Here is a 23364-nt window from a genome sequence, read left to right as displayed (position 1 = left end):
GGTGTTCCAACTCGTGTGGCTTATTCTCGCTTTATCCCTTAGGTGAGAGCAGGCTGCATAATTCCAACGCGGGGGGGTACTTTCTTTTTTTTTTCGTTCAGCCTTTCGTTCTTAAGCGAGCAGACCCACATAGAAGATCTGTCATATATATTATTATTAAATATACTATAAAGAGACGAATTGTTACGAGTTTTTTTTTATTGTTGTGGATTCTATGTAATTCTACAAAGATGATAGATCATACAATGCTAAGAAAATGAGTTCAAGTGTGATGCCCAGCTAACAGGGGGGGATAATACTTAAACTTAAAATTGGGATTGGTTTCAGTTATCCTCGTAGTATGCGGACGTGTCATCGTCGTCATCTTCGGCGATTCCTCCATTCATGCTTAAGTTAAAGTAATCGTCAGCATTATTGGCATCTTGAAGGGTACCTAAGTCGCCTGGAGTCATGTAAACGGTACTGCTAGATCTAATCTTGGGGGATCCAGGCACACTTAGGGGTCTGGCAATTTTGAATTTCTTACCACCGGCAAGAGTATTCATATTGGCATCACTAATGGTTTCACCTACCAATTCTTTAAATTGGTCTGGGTAAGCCCTACGAAGACCCAATTGTCTGGCCTTGACATACTCTAGCCCCATTCTCTTCCAGTCTAATAAATCAGATAATCTTTCGGTCCTGTTTCTTTGGTTGATTCTTTGTCTTCTGGTCTTGTTGACAAATTCCTCCATATAGTCAGCCAGTTGCTCCACAGATTCATCAGGGCTCTTGAAACGACGGTCTACAATATAAATACCATAGTCCTTAGCTTGATCAGTTTCAATCAGGTCCTCCATGTAGGCACCAAACCCGGAAACGTTTGTTGTGATCGATGGGACACCCATGACGGTGCATTCTGCTGGTGTGTAGCCCCATGGTTCATAGTAGGATGGGAAAACACCCAAATGGCAACCACGGACAAACTCGTCATAATCCAGCCCAATAATGGGGTTATTGGCGTTCAAAAATTCCGGATGGAAAATTACTTTGACACGGTCACTTGAATCATTGAATAATCTGACGTGTCTGATTTGATTTAGAATTGGATCGTTTCCATCATCGCACATGTTATGTGTGACCACTGGGGGCAGTTCACCATAGGGTCTTCTTAATGCTAAGACCCTTTTTTTCAACAAGACTTTTTCAGAACTTTTCAATAGTTCATCCAAGTTAGTGGGTAGTTCGGACTCTAAACCATTGTGAGGATATCTCATCGTATGCTCGAAGATTCTTCTGCCAATGGACGCAGTAACATCATTAACGGTGTTTTCCAAGGATTTCACAATGGCCTGACTCTTTAAAGCTTCCACTGTGAATGAATTAGTCTTGGCGGGCATAATCAAAAATGCTACCACGGTTTTCTTGGACCCGGAAACTTTCAATCTGTAATTGAGACGAGCCAATGACTCAATGAACATGTCAGCCCCCTTATTTTTATATTCATATCTACCAGCGATAAAGAAATAAACGGTGTTGTCGAGATCGAAATCAAAACAACCATGGAAATGGCCTCTAACAAAATCGTTGATTTTGTCCTTTTTCAATGCATGCAAATTTTGGAACTCATGAACGGCTTGGAACTTGATGACGTTTAACCCGTTGGGCAAGATACCGTCAGGTTTTCTCTTCAATAAATGCTCTGCTTCCAAAGCAGTGATCTGCGACACGGTGGTGAAAACGTCTGAAGTATGAGCAGCAGCACGCTCGATGCAGTACCTATGATAAATACCTCTTTTACCTGCTTCTTGATCCACGTCGAAATATTGTAAATTATTATAAAAATCCACATCACCTGCGGCACACAGGTATCTGCCCAATAAAGTAGCGTGCGTAGTGAAAATCGTCACAACATCAATTCTCTTCTTTCTACACAATGGAAGGGCTACACCGGCCAACCATTCATGAAAATGGCCAATGATAGCATGGTTACTGTCCAGCTTTGATACTTCTCCCAAGAACCATACAACAACATAACCCAACAATATAGCATCGTTTGTCTCGTGATCATGCTCCGGGGACGGGATCCCCACTAGAGACCATAGATCTGCCTTCCATTCGTCCAAAAAGTGTCTTACAGAATCCAATTCAAACAGAATTACACGTGGTGCTCCCTCCACCAACCAATTGCCGTAAACGAAATTCACACCCTTTTCGCGCATGGACATTAAAGTCCTTTGGATTGGTAACAGGTCCTCAGGGAAAACGTTCTCATCTTCCCAATTGAGCTTTTCAACCTCACCTTCATATGTGGCCTTGTTCAAGGGCCCAATCAATGTGTAGTTGTCTCCGTATTGGGCGACGGTAACTGGAGCCTTGGACTTCAAGACAGAGTATATACCACCAACCCTGTTGGCTACCTCTGTTGCTACTTCGAATAGGAGATGGTTTTGTAAGTCACGAGTCATACTTCTCCGTGGTGCTTTTTCTAAAATTATTTTCGGTTCTCTTTCTCACAGGTTTTCCAGCCTGTGTTTCGTGATATAGTTTGAGTTTAATAATAAATATGTATATGTTTTCATGTATATATATATATACATGAAAAAGGCGAAAAGCAGCGAGAAGTATTGTGGGGAGAAAGAAAAGAAGGAAGCTCAAGCTTATATACACCAGCGTGAGACGCTCGCACAGTAACAGTTGTTGTCGCTGTTGGGGCCGTCTCCACACGCAGCTATAGCCATTCAGCCTCTTGGCCGTCTTCATTTGATTGACCAGCAGTTAACAATAGCTTTGAATCCTTTCAAATATTCATTCAAGGGGCATTTGTTACCTGCCAAATGTGGGGGTCCAGGAACCGGTCGTCTTAAAGTTCTGCGAGGCGTTCTGTGCAAGGAAACGGTCCCTGAGTAGCCACGCAGGTTGTTTTTGCCTTTACGCGCCCGATTTGGAGAATATGCCCCTGAAAGTTTCCGTTTGCGGATTTTCTAGGTAGCCTCTTTGGGTGAGCTTTGCTCCTGGCACAAGGATCAATCAAGTAACATTTGACAAAGTTTCTCCTGCTTCACATTAGGAGCGATACAGTGTGGAGGGGATCTGAAAACCCGTGTGCTGTCAAGATAATATGTTGCTGATGTAGAATGTGTACGTGTTTTTAAATAGTATCGTAAATAAGCTCCTGCAGCCTGTAGTCTTCGTTAGCCTCTTCGATGTCCTCCCAGTTTCCTATTAGGTCATTGCGTCCTCTCACCACACCTGGAAGGCACCTACCCTTGCTGAACGTCTTCCAAACCTTTCTTGCCTCATCGTCCGTACCAAGATCTCTGTAGGTAAACGGGATCCTGTTGGCGGTCAAGATCGTGCTCAGACGGTTTGTTCTTGCAATCATATGGAACCCGCCCCCGGCCAGTGATGTGTATATGTATACGGGCTCTTGTTCGTTCAGTTTGCGGATCTCGCTGGTTTTGATTACGGCAGGCGCTTTGTATTGCTCTGGCGTGGGTTGCTTGGCCGCTTGAGTTGCGGTTTCCTTTTCATCTAGTGATTGGAGCAAGGCGTTTATCTCCGAGTCATCAACGATTTTCAATTGCTCCAGAAACTCGTCGGTTTCTTCCAGGATATCTTTGAAAATGTCGTCGATCGTTGGTGCCTTGGAAAGTTCCTTTGCCTCTTCAGCTCCGGATTCATCGCCTGGACCTCTAGTGTGGGCGGGGACTGTTTCATCCAAGTCTAACTGGTTTATGCCTTCTTCAACTTGTGCCGTCCCGCTTTCTCCTTCTCCCTGACCTTCAGTAATTTTTGAACTCATTGCAAGGCCTGAAATGACATTTTCTTTCTTTTCTTTCTCCGTTCCGAGTGTCTTACTGCCTTCTTTTGAAATTTCTTCGCCCTCTTTCCCTAATTCCGGCAACTCCTCTGCATTCTCATGTTCTTCTGAAACCCTCGCGCTTTCAACGTCTTGGTCTTCCTCATCTTTGGAAGTGGCAGCAGGTCTGACATCTTCGACACTCACATCTATTTTGAGGCCTTTTACGCCTCCCTGTGGAATTTCGAGTTCCATAGGTTTTCCATTGTTCTTCAGAACCTCAGGAAGCTTGGGGTCTCCTACTTTTGTATTTTCCTCGGAAGCTCCACCAGCCTTCATATCTTCTGCGGTGGTATCTTTTATCAGGACCTCAGCATCCTCTATACCATCATCTCTTGTATCTTCTTTGGCGATAATATCGCCCTCTTTTGCGGTTTCAATACCTTCATACTTTGAAGTTTCCTTGGTCTTCTCAACAGCTTTGAAATCTTCGGCTTCTGAATCTAGCTTAAGATCCTCGGAGTTTGCTGTTTCGTCATCTCTAGATTTTATGTCTTTTTCGGCAGTTTCAACGTTTTCTACTTTCAAAATCTCACCCACAGCCTCGGAAGCATTAGCATTCTTTATCTCAACATCTCTGTTGAAAATCTTATCCTCTTCCTGTACAATTTCAGGATCTTTACATTTTGTATCTCCTTTGGAAGTCTCAGCAGAGTTTGCTCCTTTTACATCTTCTTTTACGGTTTCAACTCCTTCTGTTGCGACTCCGACGTCTTGCAATTGAGTATCCTCTTCGTGACTTTGATTGGTCCTTGAAAACTCTGCTTTTAATTTTTGTTCCTGAAAATCGGTCGTTTCAAAATCTTTTGTTTTTGTATCCTCTTTGAAAATCTCGTTGTCACCTCTGATGACTTCAAGGTCGTCAGATTTTTCCAATTCACTATCTTCTGGTTTCATAACTTCTTTGGGAGACTCAGTAGCATGGAAATCTTCGGATTTCATACCTCCCTCAGTAGTCTCAACTTTTTTTTTTGCCGCTGAACTGTCCTCAGATTTCGTATCTTCGTTAACAACCTGAGCGATTCCGTCATGTTTGGTTTTTATGTCTTTCTCAATGATTCCAGCGCTCCCGGTTATTCTATCATTTTTGAAATCTTCAGTGGCATCAACTGGCTCGACTTCTTCACCTTTTTGAGTTTCTTTAGCAATCTCAACGTCATCTTTTGTGGTTTCAGTAGTTTCAGCAATCCTGACGCTTTCTCTCTTCGCGTCTTCTGTAGATGTTTCGAGATTGATGTTCTCCTTTGGCTTGTTCTCTTGGGAAGCTGTTCTAGTTTCATCCTCAATGGAGGAATTTCTTCCAGAATTCATCGCAGACTTCGCATTACCTTTTAGTTCAATAACGATAAAATTTTCTTCTGCTTCCGATTCATTTCTATCACCTTCCAAAAGTAGTTCCTCTTTTGGTCTTGATCCTTCTTCGATCCCAAATGTTTCCTTGTCCCTTACGGCTGTTCGTTGCTCGCTTTTATTTTCTTTTTCTTTTCCTCCAGCTTCTAAAGATAACTCAGTAGTATTGTTCTGCAAATTTTCCTCATCATTGCCAATACACCTTATTTGATCCGCAGTTTCGCCAAGATTAACTTTTTGCTTGCTTTCGGGTGTGACGGTAATATTGCCATTAACACTGTCGATAGTGATAGTAGAGCTTTTGTTATCATCATGATTAGCAGTCATTGATTTTTTGTTTTTTTTGGCCTCCTGTTCCAAAATATTCTGTTCTTCTTCTTCTTCTTCTTCTTCTTCTTCTTTTACGAGAACTAGAACTCTTGCTTCATTCTCGCCGATTTCAGCTTGTTCTCCCCCTCTAGATTTTGAAAGTTCAGATCCACTCACATTAGACCGAAACTCATTTTCAGCTAAGCTACCATTTTTAGCAGTGTTAGTTTCTCTCTGCAATAGAGAATCTGCTTTGAAAGCTTGCGCGTTTTCTTGACCTTCATCCAGATCATGAGGTTCCTGTTGATATCCTACTGACTCTAAGTCGTTTTCATCAAAGGTTGAAGTCTCATGACCTGCTGAAGTTATAGTATCCTCCGTCTCATTCATTTGGTTTTTGCCTTCCGAAAATCCTTTATCAACGCAGCCTTTGTTGGCCACATCGGCATTGAATATCTTCTGAATCGATCCATTCGGAGCGTCAACATCTTTTCCTTGCTCATCGAATCGTTCTTTTGATAAAGTTTTGGGACTTACCTCATTGATCCCATTTTTTAAGTTGTGTTCATTCCCGATAGCTTCTGTTCTGACGACATTTACCTTGATATCTTCGTCCTTTGGGTCATCATCTTGCAGGTATTCTTCAATACCTACCAATATGGAATCTAGTGTTGTTTGTTTCGAAAAATCTGCAGTACTAGTAGGATTTAAAGTATTGCGAGCCTTTTTACTCATGTTTTTCCTCTTCTTACCTCTTTTACTTTTTTCAGTTGGACTATTATCCATCCCAGCCCTTGCTGATCCGTTGGCCGATGATGCGTATTCGGCATTCTCCGCCGTATCTCCCGCAGAAGTTTCCTTGACGACAATGTTTACATTTGTTGGAACATCGTTCGAACCTTCTGTACGTTCGTTTACTGTATCTATATTTACTTTTATCACATTATCCTCTTGTTTCAAATCATGGGAGCTTATGTCCTGTGGCATAATTTCTATGGTTTCATCATCAGAATTGCAGGGCTCCGCAATTGTTTTATTTGTTTTCTTTCGTCCCTGATACTTCTTCTTTTTAGTTTTTGATTTCAAAGATTTTCTTTGAGACGATAGCTCCATTGCGAAATTTTCAGTAGCACTTATCACTTCATCTAGTTCATTTTCTGTAAGTTGGTCATTATTTTTGGTCAGCTCGTTCATATCCGTTAAAGGTGAATCCGTTGGAAGCATTGTATGAGAGTTTCCATCATCTTTTTTTTTTGGAAGTTGTGCGTTGAATTCCTGATCCTCTACAGTTAAAGATTCTATCATACTTTCCTAATCTCAGAATAATCCGAATTCGGTGAACTATCTCTTTAGTGCAGTACTCTATAAAAACTTCAAGGAAATAGAAGTATCGCTGAGTAGATCGAGCTGCGTATCGATGAAAGTTATCGAAAACTATTTAAGGGTGAATGTACCACAGTCTTGCATCCGGAAAGTTGATAAATCTTTTCATCTTGCCTGTAATGATCGCGGATGCGTCAGGATTGAGTCAAAAAAAAAAACAATATGAAAAGGAAAAAGAAAATGCGCAAGCCCGGAATCGAACCGGGGGCCCAACGATGGCAACGTTGGATTTTACCACTAAACCACTTGCGCTTTATTTCTTGTGAGTTCTTGCCTAAGAGCAACATCCTCATCTGTAATCTACATGATGCTCTACCTAGTAGCCACCATTAATTGGATATCAACTTCGAATTTATACATAAATGATATGCGTTGTCAAATTGAATTTATAGTAAATTCCCTAGATTATTTTTATGTCGAACATACTTAACATGTCCAATCGGCGTGTGTTCCATATACCTCTCTTATAAAGTTTAAGAAAGAGTTCTGCTTTTATTCTTAAATAATACTCTTAATTATCCAGAGGTTCTGTATGTAATTTACGATCAGTTTTCATAGTGATGGGCTTAACCTCGTTTACGACAGAGCACGGCATTGCCACCTTGAGTCATCATTTGTGTGTCAGACACAGCTACTCTCAAGATGCTAGTTTGTTTCACTCATGAGAAGGAAAGGAGATTATTGGCCAGTAAAATATTGTGACATTTGTTGGGATTCCATTTTTGGTAAAGTTAATAATATTATGTATATATAAAACACCAGAAGTTCTCCTCATGGATTAAGGAATCCACGAAAGGGAATCGACACTTTTGCATAATCTTATTCTTATTTCTGAAGCGGATACTTTTGGAAGCAGTGGCCTTATCATCACCCACAAAAGGAATTATTCGATAGCTTGAAACACCCCCGACCGCGTACGAACATTGCTGAAAAGGAATTAACTATTTTTCATCAACCGCTTATACAACAGGTTGAGATCGTTAATGTTGTTATTAAAGTGTCATAGTAAGCTTCCTTTACACGTATGCTTGAATGTTCACAAAAAGATTGCATGCTCTCTTGAAAGGGACGATAATAATTTATGTTAAGTTATTGGATTAGCCATTTTGAAAGAACAGCGATGCTATCAAAAAATATGTTGACTCAAGTGCAGTCCTATAAATAATGATGCGAGGGCTTTCTTTGTTGACTTTACGTGTTCAATGAATTTATAAAGGGCTGATTTTTTTGACATCTTTTTTACCAAGAAGACTCAATAGTTTAAATTACTTTGTGCACATAACTACAGGAAAAGAACGCTATGCACCCTAATAACTTATCTTCGTGCTTAACCTTCTGTCTTTTCTACTTCCTCGACGCCGTGAACTTATCTTATAAAGAATACAAAGCTCTGTTGAGTGAAATTAGATATTGCAGCCCCGAAAATACAATAAACATTCTTTCAAGTCGTCACTACGACAGAGGTTCATTTAAGTGCATGTAACCGCAGCAGTAGCCTGTAGGTGTGGGAAATGTCTGTTAATTTTTGTATATCATTGACATTTTCTAAGTACATCTTGAATTCTTCGTCCTCCAAGGGAATTGTTTCCATTTGAAATTTCTGCCTTATCGACTTGATCGTCTCTTCGTGATACACCAAGACATTTTCCCTTAACTGTGCTACAACATAGTTTAATGAATCTTCGGAATAGTATAGTAAATCAATGGATTCAAAGGCTGTCTGTTTTGATGCCTCTAGAGTTTCCCGGAGCTTCGAATTTTGGCTCCTCAACACTTCTATCATGACTTCATCCTTCCTATTTTCTTTAAGGTCATCGCTTAGTTGTTCTTCTTCAGTAATAGCGCTCCCTCCTCTTTGTTCTAGAAATCTATTGAATAATGCAATATTATTCGTTGTATCATTAGGTTGTTCTGACTTTTCATACTTGTTTAGATTATCAGATAACACATCCACATTCTTTAGTATCTTTGCCTTTTCTGCCTGATTTTCCCTCAACTGTCTCACTAGTTTGTTGACTAGCGAGTACATGTGATTCAAGTTTTCTGCTTGAGGGGACATGTAAACTTGTTGCTGCTGCTGCTGCTGCTGCTGCTGCTGCTGCTGCTGGACTGATAAAGCGTTAATTTGGTCACTCATAGTTGAATTTAGCGGCTCAAGCTTTCTGCGAAATCAGATGTGACTTCTTTTGTATGACATGATAGAGAGGGACAGTGTTTATAGAATGCGTACGCGCTTTATTCTCGCGCTTTGATCATGGTGTACATCAATTATGATTATTTTTATAGAAATACATACATAATTATACTTCCATTTCTAATCATTTCGGATATGAACAATGTTATCAAAGTTGATTAGATGCTTATCTATATCCTTGCCATTCAACATATCGTTACTGCGAAATTTCTCCCGGCCCTCCGAAAGAGTTGACACCAAGCCTGATTGCAGATGCCTTCTGGCTATCCTTTCTTCCGTAACCCCGTAATCTATGTCAATCTTATAAACGAGAAGAGCTCCTGTATCCGCTAAGGTCCGGTATATTTGCTTCCAGTTTTCTTGGTCGTAAAGCAAATATAGCCCTTCGAAGATAACAATTCTTGTATATCTGGAGATACAATATTGGTCCGGAGTTGGGTCTCTCAAGGCATGGTTGAACCCTGGGATAAAAATATCGGGAATCGCTCGACTGAAAGTTTTGGATAATTTTTCAAAAACACTTGACGTCAAGCAAGATTTATCATATGAAGGAGACTTGCAAAGAGACGTTTTGGCGAGAATTTTACATAGTTGCAGGAAATTATTACTGTCAAAAGTGGACGGTGAACCTCTTCTTTCATGGGCTGTTTTAGAATCATTGAATAAGTTCAAACACTTCCGAGATAAATGGAATCCGTCCATTGGGACTATTTGCGCGATATCGATACTTTCAGGTGTCAACTGATCAGCATCAACTGCATTGTCGATTTCCGCAATTTTGATGGAATTTGCAGTGCCACCCCTCCCAACCACAGTGGTACATTTTCTGTTATTTGTTGTAAAATCTGGATACTTAACTGGTTGAAAGTTGATATCTTCAACATAATCTTTGAATAACCCCTGATTTTTATTCATATCAGATACTTGATTTGGAAGGAGCGCTTTGAGAGAACCTACCAAATCAACTGAAGTTTCCAACCCATTATTAATTTTGACAATACTTGGATGCTCCGACAAAAAGCTGCGGTATCTTTGATTTATAATATGGCACAAGTCTTCTGCAATGGTAGACTTACCGGAGCCTGGAGAACCGACTAGGACAACACAGACCCTATAGTTGTGTTCGATACGGTTATCCAATAGCTGAAGAATGTTATCTGCTAATCTATGCGTATCAACCATTGTAGTTGTAATGGTGCTATGGTATTTTATGGGGTCATAGTGTGCGCTAGTAACTCAAAACATTAAGTCAAGCCCGTTTCTTCATTTTGCCCGAAAAGTCATAACTAGATACCACATATATACTTTCAATGAATACAAAGAAACATAGTTTGGTCGAACAAGAAAGAAGACCCGCTGGTGCTACGCAACGAACTTCTGGACTAAACTCTAGGGCATGTTTGGTCATCAAAAAGAAGCAATGGTAGCTCTTCTGTTTATAGAAAGTTACAAGTTCGATTGAAAAAGGTCCTTAGTGTGTCCAGTCAATGTTATTCACGTCGACGAAAACGAAATCTCTTTAGGTAATTAGTGAGCAGAAAAGTGCATTAAATGCAGACGGAATAATACAATACACCAGGCATTGCTGAATCCGTTGAATTAGTGATTAGCTGTAACAAAAGCTCAGACAATTCGCTAAGAAGTAGTCTGAAAGTCATTGCAATGACTATACTGTGTAGGGGTGGCAACTTCTCCAAAAGAATATTACTGGGTCAAGAATGAAACTATCGTCCATTGATTTCTATCATTGTCGTTAGAATATTATCATATGCAGTGTTTAGGAGATGACACAAATCATGGGATGAATACAAGATCCAACTGGGCATCGAAATTAGCTGAAGAGAAAGGATTGATAGCTCGACAGTAACTTTTAGTATTCTCTACATACTTAATATTATTGCCTTTATTAGAGAATGGAATCCTAACAACTCTACCAAGATCCACATTTACCTGAATATTCTGCTATTAGATCTTCAGCTTAAAACCACGTTTACTGTTCGAGCAGCTGGCTTGCCGCTTCTCCAATCCACAATAGATATGGTGTCAGAGTAAAATTTGTTGGAACAAGCAGGTTTACCATTATTTATATATGTAACCATGGTTACATTCTGAAGAATTTTAGGAGCCGATAGCATGTACTTAGTATTTGTTTCAGAATGAAGGATGATGGTATGCTGTTGGATTAGTGGGTGAAATCCAAGTAGAAAATTCATCAATTCAACATCAACTAGGAATTCATAAATATAAATGATATGACTTTCAACATTGAACTTATTTTCAATTCCAAAGTTTATTATTGTATTGGACATATTAAAAACCTCCCCAATACTGTATAGGAAATATTTGCTTTTATTCTTAATTATGTACCATTTATTATCGGTACCGACCAGTAAAATCTTGTGGCAATTGTTGGGATTCCATTTTTGGTAAGGTTAATAATATTATGTATATATAAAATACCAGAAGTTCTCCTCATGGATTTAGGAATCCACGAAAGGGAATCGACACTTTTACATAATCTTATTCTTATTTCTTCCTTCATTTTATACGTCGTCATTCATTGATCCTATTGCATTATCAATCCTTGCACTTCAGCTTCCACTAAATTTGATGACTGTTCTGAATCTTATTTCACTGGTCTAATAATTTTTGTCATCTTCTTAACACCGTATATGATAGTCTTCTAGCTACGTGATTGAATGTATTAATCAGCTGTACTAGTAATTGATGGATAGTTGATTATTGTTCCAACAAAGTACATTTTAGAATACAATCTGAATACTTCAGATAGTAATGATGACTAGTTAGGTGAATAATGATGAACCTACTTGTTCAACAATTATTGTTCCAACAAATATATTAATCAGATGTACTAGTACTTTGATGTATAATTGATCATTGTTTTAACAATCAGACACTTGTTCCTGCAGAAGTACTACAGAAGTGAGGAATACGGTTTCAATGACATGGAATATTGAGAAAATAAAGGCTAAGGAAAGAATCTGACGAACTTATTTTCGTCAAATATAAGCGGATTTAGCTCAGTTGGGAGAGCGCCAGACTGAAGAATAAACTTCGGTCAAGTAATCTGGAGGTCCTGTGTTCGATCCACAGAATTCGCATTAAATTTTTCTTATTTAGCTTTTAGCATACGCAGCTTACTTTTTCAGTCAACCTTTATAATAACTATACTAGTTACAAGAATCTTTGCGAAAGAGATTATACCCGTATACATGCGCCGAAGCATAAAGTAACCACCAAAAAATAGTCAGACTATAACGTGGAAACCAGAACGAGTCTTCTTCAAACCTTTTTGGACAATTCTTTCAATTTCAACAGGATCTGAAGTTATACCGGTTAAATTCTCGTAGCCATCTCTGGTGACAAGAATGTCATCTTCGATTCTAACACCACCAATATACATGTATTTTTTCAATACATCCATATCGACAAGTTCCAATCTTTCCGGGTACTTCCCTAAAAATTCCCTTATCAAAAACTGATTGAAATAGCAACCTGGTTCGTTGGTAACAACCATATTTTCTTTCAAAGTACGGCGGATTCTCAAATATCTAAACATTGGATCTGGATCATCGTAATTTGGATTACCACCAACGTCGTGTACATCAAGGCCCAACATATGACCTAACCCATGAGGATAAAAAGCGCAAGATGCCCTTCTTTTGAAGATTTCATCTTCAGAGAACTCTTTTTTGAAGATGCCCATTCTTAAGAAATGCTTGATAAGGACCTTGTGGGTTAATGCATGTAAATCGTCCCAATTAGCACGCGGCTTGATCTGTCTCATTGCTTGGTCCTGCATGTCAAGGACAGTTTCATAAACTTCGCGATGTTCCTTAGTAAACTTGCCTGAAGTCGGGAAACATCTGGTGATATCACTCGTATATTGTTTCCACTCTGCACCAGCATCAATTAAGATCGAATGTTTCCCTTTGATATCTTCGGAATTCTTGACGTAGTGTAACGTACCACAAGCCGGTCCAGAACAGCAAATAGGATCGTAACCCAATGAGCGACCACCTTGCCGAGTAGCATGATATTCGAACTCAGCCTGCAGTTGCAATTCGTTCAATTCGATAGGCAAGGCAGACATCACGGCCAAATGACTCTTATCTGAAATCTGGCAAGCTTTTCTTATGGTTTCAATTTCGTACCAATCCTTAATGACCCTGGTTTCGTCCATGGCATAAAAAAAATCAGGGTCCGAAGGAGTTAGCAATTTCTCAATGTCCTTATTACGAACATTGTCTAGATCGGTTGTAAAGATGGTAAAATTTTGCAGCCCTTTGAACTTTGACTCCAAATCTGATATGTACAGTGCTTCGTCAACATCAAACGTTCTCACTGCTTCGTCCAGACTTAAAGGCATACCGCTCCACATAACGTCTTCCTCATCAATGTCAGGTAGGAACAACGTCAATTTGTCAGTGTTACAATTGAATAATAACGCCGATGCAGGAATATCAACACCTGACAAATGATAGAAGTATCTATTTTGTCTGAATTCTCTGGTGGTGTCACAATACTTGTTTCCTTCCAATTCCTCCCCGGCAATAAAAAATGCTGTAGACCCCTCAGATAGCCTTGAATTACGAGTAAGCAACAAGTCCTTAACTCTCAGGTTATGCTCTTTCGCGGGGTACCTGTGGTTTCTTATCTTCGTTGGGACATCATTTACGTTAGCTAGTTCACTCATTTTTTCCTCTTGTTCACTGCAACAACACTTCTTCCCCTTGCACTCTGTTTGCAAAACGGCAGTAGTTCTTAGCCCTTCTATACGTCTAAAATACTTCACGAGGCCAAAGTAAAATACCAGTGATCCCAAAACCACGAGAGAGATTGGTTCAAGACACATTACTTCAACGACAGATGGGGTCTAGACCAGATATTATCCAAGCTTCTCCTACATCTCGACTAGGAAAAAAGACGACACAGTTTCAAAAGAATCGCCGCAGCGGAAAGTGTCAATTGGGCCTACCTCGGGCATAGTAAGCAAGACCAAAGAAACTGAAAAATCTTTATAAAAAATGACGAATTAGGAAAAAATGGCATTATTTAAACCTTCCCGTTAATGCTTCGCTGTCAGGAGGGGCGTTAAACCAGATTACTGTTTGTTATGAAGATCGATCATAAGAGGAGATTCTCTGTGAATGAGCCGAAGCAAGAGGCAGTAAAAAAGGTAAAGTCTCAGGAACCAGACTATGCCTACCTTGAGACAGTGGTAAGAGAAAAGATAGATTTCGATTCTGAGAAAATTTGTTGTATTACGCTATCCCCATTGAACGTATACTGCTGTCTCGTATGTGGGCACTACTATCAGGGAAGGCACGAAAAGAGCCCCGCTTTCATTCACTCCATCAACGAAAACCATCATGTCTTCTTGAATTTGACGAATTTGAAGTTTTACATTTTACCACAGAATATCCAAATTTTAAACGATAATAAGATCCAATTATTGAATGGTATCAAGTACGCACTTTATCCAACCTATTGTACCAAGGACTTACAAAGTTTTCCCAAGCAATGCTTCGATTTGAGCAATCGCGCATATTTGAACGGGTTTATAGGATTTACCAATTCGGCGGCATATGATTATGCACACACTGTTTTGCTTTTAATATCACACATAGCTCCATTACGTGATTGTTTCCTATTGAATCATTTTGATAATGAAGGTGAATTTATCAAAAGGTTATCCATATGTATCAAGAAAATTTGGTCACCTAAACTTTTTAAACACCATCTCTCCGTTAATGATTTCGTAACCTATCTGAAAGTCAAGGAAGGGCTGGATTTGAGGTTCATAGATCCGCGATTTTTCCTTTTATGGTTATTAAATAAAATATGCTCGTCCTCGAAGCAATTAAAATCTATTTTAAACCAATCTTGTAAAGGTAAAGTGAAAATCACGAAAATTGAAAATGAAACTGAGGAAAATGGACCTATTATAAGCAAAGTCAATGTCAAACCCTTTTGGGTTTTGACTTTAGATTTGCCAGAGTTTTCGCCGTTCAAGGATGGTAATACAGTTGAAAATCTCCCACAAGTAAATATTATCCAACTATTAACTAAATTCTCTAATAGACAAACATATTACGCCGACACTCTTTTTGAACTAACACGCCTACCCCAATTTTTAATATTCCACTTTAATAGATTTGACCGTAGTAGTGAACATCCTGTCAAAAATAGGAACCAAACAATAGTGGAATTTTCCAGTGAACTTGAGCTTTTGCATGCCAAGTACCGTTTAAAGACAAACGTAGTCCATGTGGTCATCAAAGCATCATCTACAGATGGGAACGCCTTTAATGGTGATGAAAGGAGTCACTGGATTACTCAGCTTTATGATGACAAAAATGAAAAATGGATTGAAGTAGATGGTCTGAATACAACAGAAAGAGAAGCTGAACTCCTGTTTCTAAACGAAACGTTTATACAGGTATGGGAAAAGCAAGAGTAAAAAAGGCAAAAATGAAAATGGATGTTGAAACTCTCGAGTCCGCGATTTTACTCATCTAGAAACACTCTCATTTCCAATGGAATTTTCCCATTCGATTTTTCTCAAAAAAATACTATAATATATAGGAGGGCTTCTAGTTACTTAATGCATAATGACTTTTTATAAAATTTTTTTATCTAATAGCCACTGAATTCACACCCGCCGTCAGCACAGAAACAATATTGTTTTCCAGAGTTTCATCTGCTGTTTCGAAAATATGTTTCTTTGGATCCTGTCTACCGACGTATCTTGTCTTGAGTTCCTCCTCACTCAGTTCCTTTTCCTCTTCTATTCTCTTCGAATATTGTTCGGCTATCTTAACCATACTCTTTGTAGCAGTCAGATTTGATTCTTCCTTTTCTTCATAATCGTACATTTTTAGACCAGATTGCCACTGTTCCTTATGCAAGTTCATCAACATCTTGGTCTCTTGCGCGGTCTTGTGGTAATCAATATTTAGGGAATAATAATGTCTATTCAAACCGTGAATCAAGGCTTGAATATTGGCCTTGTTCAGCAAACCTGTGTTGGACGTTGTCTGTCTAGGTTCTAGATTATTAATCAATGCGCCCGTGTCAATCAACCTGAAGGCATCAATGACAACTTTCCCCTTAACCGATTGAATGGGGTCAACAACAACAGCCACAGCTCTGCTGTTCAATTGCTCGAAGGATTTTTGAGTGTTAACATCCACGGAAGATAGCCAACAACCAAACCCAGGATGAGAATGATACCAGCCAACAACCATCTGGTCTCTTCCCGTTTGCTTTAACATATCCATCATCTTAGCCTGGAAAACATCATCCACAGCTTCAACGGAAACACCGGTACCCGATTGAGGCATGGCAAACACATCTACAACGTTAACCGTATAATCATCAACGAACTCGCCTAACATCAGTCCCATCACTTCCATTGGAACACCGGCTCTACCATGCTTCAGCATCTTTAAAAGAGCAATGGAAGAGATATAAACAGTCTCCTTCGTGTCATCACGGCCAGTGTCCGCAGACCCCACCTTGCTATTCATCATTAATCTCTGTAGTCGTTCCATTATGCTTCTATATCTTCTGTCTAGTCTTTTCAACCACACTATCTCCTGCGTTTTGTCCTCTATGTATGATCACTAACTATTGATTCACTCTTAATTAAAGGCTTTTCCTTATGAATTTGCCACCTTAGAGGCCCGAAATCACCAACGACGTGCGCTTCAGTCTAAACAGGGGGGCCATACTAACCATTTAAAGGCGATCGAAACCAAGGGCTCACTCAATCGATACTCCAGAGATCAAGAGAGACAGTAGCTGGGAGTGTAGTCGCCAATTAGTCACACACGATAATGAGTGGAAACCAAGTGAATATCGGGTCGGAACAACAGCAAATAGTCGGGTCTCGAACGGTAAGCGTGGAAGAGGTACCGGCAGTTTTGCAGCTTCGAGCTACACAAGAACCTTCAAGGACTGAAGGAGCAAGATCAACGAGGCACAATGTGAGATGGGAGGAAAGTGTGATTGATAATGAAAACATGAATAAAAAAAAAACCAAAATTTGTTGTATTTTCCATCCTCAAGACGAACCTGACGAGGAGTGCCACCATCCGCCAGATCATGATGAATCTTCGTCATCGTCGTCATCGTCGTCTTCTGGGTCTGAGGACGAAAAGGATCTTGACTTCAACGAACGCAGAAAGAGAAGACTGGAAAGACGTCATCGTAACCTCGAGACAAAAAGGTCGTACAGCCCCAATGCCTATGAGTTCCAACCAGATTATTCTGAGCATAGGCGAAAGCAGCTAGAAAAAAAAGACTAAAATCCTGTCATATGCACACGATGAAAGGCAGGATGCATTGAGCGGATCAGGGAATAGTTTTTTTCGTATTATTCACGTTAGCACTTTTACTATGTATGCGCGCACACTGACATAGATATAAACAAAAAATATACAATATTTATCTAAAAAAAAGATCACAGGGAGACATCTATATTGATCAAAGTACTGTATGTTTCCCTTGGCATTCTGTATTGAATCATACCAGCATAAATCATACATTGTCTCGCGATATTTTTCAGAGAATCGATTTGTTGACCCTTTGTGGACGTCTGATACTTACTGTCGTTTAAAATTCGAACCATGTTCGATATACAGTTAAGGGTGATAATCAACAAGTTTGGAACGTTCTTCACAATGTTATCATCCAGGCTGGAAAAGTCCTGTGCTTTCTTTCTAGCAGATAGCTCGTCTGTAAAGGGAAGCAAGTCCAATAAGTCCATTTGGGATAATGTTTCTTGCCATTGCTTATTGAAGTATAGTTCCCTAATCCTAGAAGTGTTTAAAAGTAACATGCAAATCTGTTTGTTTTTGACATGGATTTGCTTCGATATTCCAACGTTGTCAAAATATATAGAGGCCATCCTTCTTGCTAACAAAACAGGGTTGGTTTCACTATTATCATCAGGTCCAATCAATGGTTGGTCTAGATCTGACGCACTAAGTGTATCACTTAATAGACCGTTGACGAGGGTAATAACAATATCGTATTCTTCAGCAAGTTGGTATAGCAGGATACTGTCATAAATTCTACTATCCTCATCCGCTCTTCTTGCCGCTTGTTCAGTAATTGTATGCAGGAATTCCTTTTCATCGCGAACGTATAATAAAGGTTGTCTTTCTTCAATCACGCCTGGAATTCTAGCCCCATCACGTCCAATTTTACCCAGGAGGACAGTAAATTCTTTGGTTTCCAACACCAGCTCTCTGAGGGCCTCATGGCATAATTCAATATCAGAGGGTCCCTCGTTCAGTGTGATCAAAACCAAATACTCAACAGCAACCCTAGGGTCAGAATATCTGAAAGATTTGGTATAATTGGCTAGTATATTTGCGAACCTGATATCTCTTTTAGTTTTTTTTGCTAAACGTGTCGAACTATCAATATTAAACAGTTTTAAGCTCGCTAAACCTATTGCCAAATGTACCGCATCCATTTCACTGAACGTATATGTATAATCAATTGCTAATCCATAGAGCCCACTTAACAGAAGTGTTTGTAAATAATAGTTTGAGAATCGAGATGGCCCGTAGGATATTACTATGTTTTGGAAATCTTCCAAACAATATCTTTCATAAACAGGGTCGTTATCTGTATCATTTTCTTTAATTAACATGAGATGCATCCATAACCAATCTTCGACGCTTAAGGTAACTGCAGGAATGTTTTTTCTACTTAAGTCACATCTTCCGATCAATTTATAAACAGCCAGGCGATAAGGATCACCATCTAGAGAACTTTTGATGTGCTGATTGTATTCGGTGTGAAGTTTAGTAGAATATTCTACTGGTAAGCCATGGTCTTTTGAGGATGCATATGCTTTAAAATAAGTCAAAAACGACTGTTCCACCTTTTTAATATTAGCCTTGTTATCTACTAAAACCTCTAATGCTTCTTTAATCAGGCCGGCCCTTAATAAATAAAATATCAAGGCCCATATTGGAACACCATTTATAATTGTTAAATTGGAGATTTTCCATGACTTGTCTGCTTTCTTCAGCTTTGTATCGATGAAAGATTTAATTTTATTGATATTGGTAGCCAATCCTTCGTTCATGTTCTTTTTATATAGATTATCAGCATACTGTAAAAATTGTTGCTCAAGGTACTGTTTGCCAACCTCAACGATATCGATATCCTTGTTCTTCATCGATTCTATAATCCTCCAGCCTTCTAACAGTTGAACGTTTCTTGAACCATTCGCAGAAGACAATATCGAGATGAATTCATTTGCTATATCAAAGATTCCATTTGCTTGTCTGCTATTGTTAAGTTGAAACACAACTCTTGCGTAATTTTCAAATTTTTCTCTAAGAATGTTATTTTCATTAACATTTAGTCTCGATTCGTTGCTGTTGAGAATGTTGTTGCCTTTATTGCCCCAACTAGGAAGCTTCGGATCTAAAGTGCTGATAGATTGTCTATGGTCAAGGGTCTTCTTATCTTGTATAAGAATACCAAAATTTTTCATGACTTCATCCTTATGCTGAGACCAATCAAGGTTTAAATTCTGATTGATAAAATTATCAAAATCTTTTGTAGCACCAGTTAACAGTTGTTCAATAGACATTAAGATGTTTTCCTCCTTTTTTGTTTTTAGGTAGAATTCCAATTCCTCGCCTTCAGTTATTTTGGGGGTATTTTGCTCCAAAAATTGGTTCGTTTGTAAGTCTTTGATAAAAGAGTCAACATCCTCGAAAGTTAAGCCGCTGTTAGCCAACAGATAGTGGGCTTTGGTATAGTCATTGCTGACTTTATTCTTACTTCTCAATTGATAGACACGTCTTCTCAATTCACTAATACTAACTTGAATGGAACCCAATTCAGAGGATGCAGATGGTAAATTATCACATGATTCTAAAAGTTCGTTCAACTTTTTATTGGCGCCTTTTTGGGTAGCAGAATGTACCTGGTTCCCGCGTAGCATTTCCAACATGTTCACTTGCTTCTTTAGTGGCGTTTTCTTCACAAGTGTTTCTTGGGTACTCCATTTTAGTGAATCAATCAATGCATTTGAATTGTTCAGAATGAATTCCAAAAAGTTGAAAAATTTTGGGTTATTAATGGTTACCCGGTACATTTTGTTAGAGCAGTGACAAAGTTGATATTAGCTTTTATATGGTACTGACGGTTTGTATAAAGGACAACCTCAGCAGTCTGGCATTGATATATTAGGTATTGTACAGCAGGCATATATATGCTATTCATAGTCAAGCTAAATATTAGGCGAATGAAACTTTTTTTAACCTCTTTTCTTTAGGTATATTTTCGCTAGCTGTTGCTTCACTTTTCAATATATTACGCTTGTTCTTTCTACGTATAGTCCTTGCAACAGAAGCACTCTTTTTGATCTCGTCTTTTTTTCCTTCTAGCTTATCTTGTTTAAGGGCTTCCTTCCTTTCAATTTCTTTTCTCTTCAATTCTCGTATCTCTTCCAATCTCCTAGCCTTTTCAAGCTTGCTTTCAGCTATATCATCATACTTGTCACCAATGGTTTTTATTAAACGGTTTAAAGCCAAACTATCGTCGTCGGCAATAAACTTTTTACCTTTCTTTCCTCTCCTTATCTTAACACCTGGAACAATGGCCCTATTAAGTGTTGGGATATCTAAATCTTTCTCAGAAAATTTATCCTTTTTATCCTTCTTAGGACCGTAAAGTCTAGCCAAAGATTGTTCTTTCCTAACTTTTGTTTTTGAAGGCTTGCGGTGGACTGACTTTTCAGTAAGATGAGGAACATTGGCCAGCTGATTCCTGGCTTGAGAATCTTGAAACACCTCAGGTGCAATTTCTCTTCTCAAAGTTTGCCTTTTGGAAGGTTTTTTTGGTGCCATTACTGCTTAATTGTATGAGTTATGGAGCTTCAAACTTCTTTTCGCTCTTCAGAATCATATTCTTGTACGTATATTAAAGAATAGACCTTCTCTTTCTTTTAGAAAAAACTTCACCTCATCGCGCCTCTTGCGGACTAAAAAAAAATGCAAGAAAAAAAAGAAAAAAAGACTGACTTAAGTAAAAGAAAAGAAAGGGCAATATACTTACAAGAACAAGATGGACTCCTTTCCCCGACTTCTTCGAATAGAAGGTGATGTTCTCAAGATTGAGACTTGGAAGTCTGCTTGCATGGCTTCAGTGTTCATCATACCCATTTCTTGATAATTAGTAGTATTAATTAAGAATAAAAGCAGAACTCTTTCTCATACTACATAACAGGGGTATATAAAACACACGCCGATTGGACATGTTAAGTATGTTCAACATAATAATAAACTAGGGAGTTTACTATAAGTTCAATGTAACGGCTCATATCACTTAACTATAAATTCCAAGTTGATGTTCAATTAATGGATCTTTGATTTCAGTTAAGCCAACTCTCCGAACAGCTCGCTTAGTATTCCTTCATCCTACTAAAGATACAACATCTGTGTGACATATACGATGTACACTTTAGAGTACAATCTGAATATCTCAGATAGTAACGATGACTAGTCATTGATTATGTGAATAGTGATGAACCTACTTGTTCCAACACCATTTGATTTATAATGGATTGAATAAGATGATATAAAAAAAAAGTTCTCGCGCCAACGACAATTAAAAATGGGCATATAGGATCATTATGTCAGCATATCACTGAATTCGCTTTATGAGTTTGAAGAGTTCACGATATATGTGATTCTGAGATGAGGTTGCATTTTCCTTTTCTCTTCTACTATAACCTTATATTTTGCTTCGGAAATAAAACCCACTGAATTATATTAATTTTAAGATAGTTTTTGTTTTTCAAATTTATAAAATAAATAAAAAAATATATTAAAAACTAAAAAGCAGCCACGTGACATATATAAATTCACCAATAGTTTTTTTTTAAAGTGCTTTTACTTATATCCTATTTAGTTTTTTTACTTCTTCTTTTAGAATATTTGTCATTAACAGCTTCGACAGATTCCATCACGCTTCTATCCTTCAATTTTACATAATTTCCAACTATCTTTCCCTTTCCATCACCCAAGTTGATAATTGTCTTTGTGAAATTGTTAGTATCTGCTGTGGGCAGGACATCTTTAAAAATGTTGCTAACCATGGCTTTTAGCCCGTAGTGTAATGTCAACGCCTCAGTCGCTGTTGTGACCCTAATTGATTTACAGTCATCTACAGCAGTTTCTTGCCATTCTAGTTGGGGAAACTCACAGTCATATAACAATAGTGGGATATCATCTGCCATATCATAAATTGGCCTTTGAGGTGTTTTTTCAATATCAAGCAGGCGCAAGACCATTTCTGGCTCCTCAAGTTCTTGACCAGCTAAGAAAAGAATGGCCATCATGCAACGAACTTGGTGCCATAAGAATGCCGAGCCAATCAAATCAAAACAGTAGAAAGTGTCAGAAAGAGGAAGAATTTTTGAGCTTAGCATTGTCCGCTTAAAGTTGGTGATTTGTTTTGAGCCATCAAGTTTACAAAAGTTTCTAAAGTCATTCTCTCCAAGAAAATATGATGCCGCTTTAGACATTTTATCAATATTAAGGTTCTTCCCATTAAAAACATACTTATAGTGTCGATGAACGCAGCTGAATCTTGCATCGAAATCAGGTGGAGGTCTCAGGCAGACAGCTGATATACGGATGTCGTCAGGCAATAATTGATTTAAAACACGAACATACGATATTTCCCTGCAATCGTTGGCCGAATCAAGTTGTTCCTCATTTGTCAAATTGGAACGAACTTTCAAAGATATGACTTGGTTCATTGCGCTCACGCCTTTATCTGTTCTACCACATCTACTGAATTTATACTCTTGTAAAACCAGTGATGGAACAAGTTTACATTTATTCATGGCCTCCAAAATGATACCCTCCACTGTGGGTAAAGGTGTGTATTCTTTTTGAATAGCTAACCCATTGTAATTCCAGCCTAAATAGGCAAATCTTAGCGCGATGAGTCTGGTATTATGTCTAGAAAAGTCAAACTTCTTCTGGGCTATTTTGGTCTTGGTTTTGATGACCTCTTTCCGTGGAAGTTTGCGCTTCTTATTTTCTTCAGTGTGCTGTGGCTCATCAGGATGCTGCTTGTTTGCATTTTCTAACTCAGCTATCCTCCGTATTAGTTGTTCCTTGGTCCAGTTTACGTAAACTGAGTCCATCTTGTTGCCGATTGAATTACCTGCTGAAACGGTTTTCATTTTTCCTACTAGCCTTTTAATGAAACCACTCAT

At 38.7% G+C, this 23364-nt stretch overlaps 11 protein-coding genes and 2 non-coding genes across 13 annotated transcripts; 3 read left to right on the top strand and 10 right to left on the bottom strand.

Annotated features, from left to right (window-relative positions):
- Positions 1-323: 323 nt before the first annotated feature.
- Positions 324-2447, bottom strand: GSY1 (glycogen (starch) synthase GSY1; the record flags this gene model as incomplete). Its single annotated transcript, XM_056227687.1, has 1 exon — positions 324-2447. One exon carries the CDS (start codon positions 2445-2447, stop codon positions 324-326), a length of 2124 nt encoding a protein of 707 aa, XP_056087484.1.
- A 683-nt stretch (positions 2448-3130) lies between these two features.
- AIP5 (Aip5p) lies at positions 3131-6805 on the bottom strand (the record flags this gene model as incomplete). Its single annotated transcript, XM_056227686.1, has 1 exon — positions 3131-6805. One exon carries the CDS (start codon positions 6803-6805, stop codon positions 3131-3133), a length of 3675 nt encoding a protein of 1224 aa, XP_056087483.1.
- A 259-nt stretch (positions 6806-7064) lies between these two features.
- On the bottom strand, positions 7065-7135 carry Skdi_6.trna4G. The gene has a single exon. It is a non-coding gene; the product is annotated as a tRNA-Gly (tRNA).
- Positions 7136-8348: 1213 nt separating this feature from the next.
- FAR7 (Far7p) lies at positions 8349-9020 on the bottom strand (the record flags this gene model as incomplete). Its single annotated transcript, XM_056227685.1, has 1 exon — positions 8349-9020. One exon carries the CDS (start codon positions 9018-9020, stop codon positions 8349-8351), a length of 672 nt encoding a protein of 223 aa, XP_056087482.1.
- A 177-nt stretch (positions 9021-9197) lies between these two features.
- On the bottom strand, positions 9198-10259 carry YFH7 (Yfh7p; the record flags this gene model as incomplete). The annotated part of the gene is made up of 1 exon (XM_056227684.1): positions 9198-10259. One exon carries the CDS (start codon positions 10257-10259, stop codon positions 9198-9200), a length of 1062 nt encoding a protein of 353 aa, XP_056087481.1.
- A 1848-nt stretch (positions 10260-12107) lies between these two features.
- On the top strand, positions 12108-12199 carry Skdi_6.trna3F. The gene is given in 2 exon segments: positions 12108-12144; positions 12164-12199. It is a non-coding gene; the product is annotated as a tRNA-Phe (tRNA).
- A 146-nt stretch (positions 12200-12345) lies between these two features.
- On the bottom strand, positions 12346-13953 carry SKDI06G0720 (putative Xaa-Pro dipeptidase; the record flags this gene model as incomplete). Its single annotated transcript, XM_056227683.1, has 1 exon — positions 12346-13953. The coding sequence occupies one exon, from the start codon at positions 13951-13953 to the stop codon at positions 12346-12348; it is 1608 nt and encodes a 535-aa protein (XP_056087480.1).
- Positions 13954-14214: 261 nt separating this feature from the next.
- On the top strand, positions 14215-15561 carry SAD1 (mRNA splicing protein SAD1; the record flags this gene model as incomplete). Its single annotated transcript, XM_056227682.1, has 1 exon — positions 14215-15561. One exon carries the CDS (start codon positions 14215-14217, stop codon positions 15559-15561), a length of 1347 nt encoding a protein of 448 aa, XP_056087479.1.
- A 172-nt stretch (positions 15562-15733) lies between these two features.
- On the bottom strand, positions 15734-16654 carry RPN11 (proteasome regulatory particle lid subunit RPN11; the record flags this gene model as incomplete). The annotated part of the gene is made up of 1 exon (XM_056227680.1): positions 15734-16654. One exon carries the CDS (start codon positions 16652-16654, stop codon positions 15734-15736), a length of 921 nt encoding a protein of 306 aa, XP_056087478.1.
- Positions 16655-16939: 285 nt separating this feature from the next.
- On the top strand, positions 16940-17410 carry YPI1 (type 1 protein phosphatase-activating protein YPI1; the record flags this gene model as incomplete). Its single annotated transcript, XM_056227679.1, has 1 exon — positions 16940-17410. One exon carries the CDS (start codon positions 16940-16942, stop codon positions 17408-17410), a length of 471 nt encoding a protein of 156 aa, XP_056087477.1.
- A 155-nt stretch (positions 17411-17565) lies between these two features.
- NIC96 (linker nucleoporin NIC96) lies at positions 17566-20085 on the bottom strand (the record flags this gene model as incomplete). The annotated part of the gene is made up of 1 exon (XM_056227678.1): positions 17566-20085. The coding sequence occupies one exon, from the start codon at positions 20083-20085 to the stop codon at positions 17566-17568; it is 2520 nt and encodes an 839-aa protein (XP_056087476.1).
- Positions 20086-20371: 286 nt separating this feature from the next.
- On the bottom strand, positions 20372-20983 carry LOC1 (Loc1p; the record flags this gene model as incomplete). Its single annotated transcript, XM_056227677.1, has 1 exon — positions 20372-20983. The coding sequence occupies one exon, from the start codon at positions 20981-20983 to the stop codon at positions 20372-20374; it is 612 nt and encodes a 203-aa protein (XP_056087475.1).
- Positions 20984-22038: 1055 nt separating this feature from the next.
- DEG1 (pseudouridine synthase DEG1) lies at positions 22039-23364 on the bottom strand (the record flags this gene model as incomplete). Its single annotated transcript, XM_056227676.1, has 1 exon — positions 22039-23364. The coding sequence occupies one exon, from the start codon at positions 23362-23364 to the stop codon at positions 22039-22041; it is 1326 nt and encodes a 441-aa protein (XP_056087474.1).

This window comes from Saccharomyces kudriavzevii, assembly GCF_947243775.1.
Source record: "Saccharomyces kudriavzevii IFO 1802 strain IFO1802 genome assembly, chromosome: 6".
NCBI lineage: Eukaryota > Fungi > Ascomycota > Saccharomycetes > Saccharomycetales > Saccharomycetaceae > Saccharomyces > Saccharomyces kudriavzevii.
The sequence above is the reverse complement of the archived record's forward strand: the minus strand, read 5'-3'. Positions and strand labels throughout refer to the sequence as shown.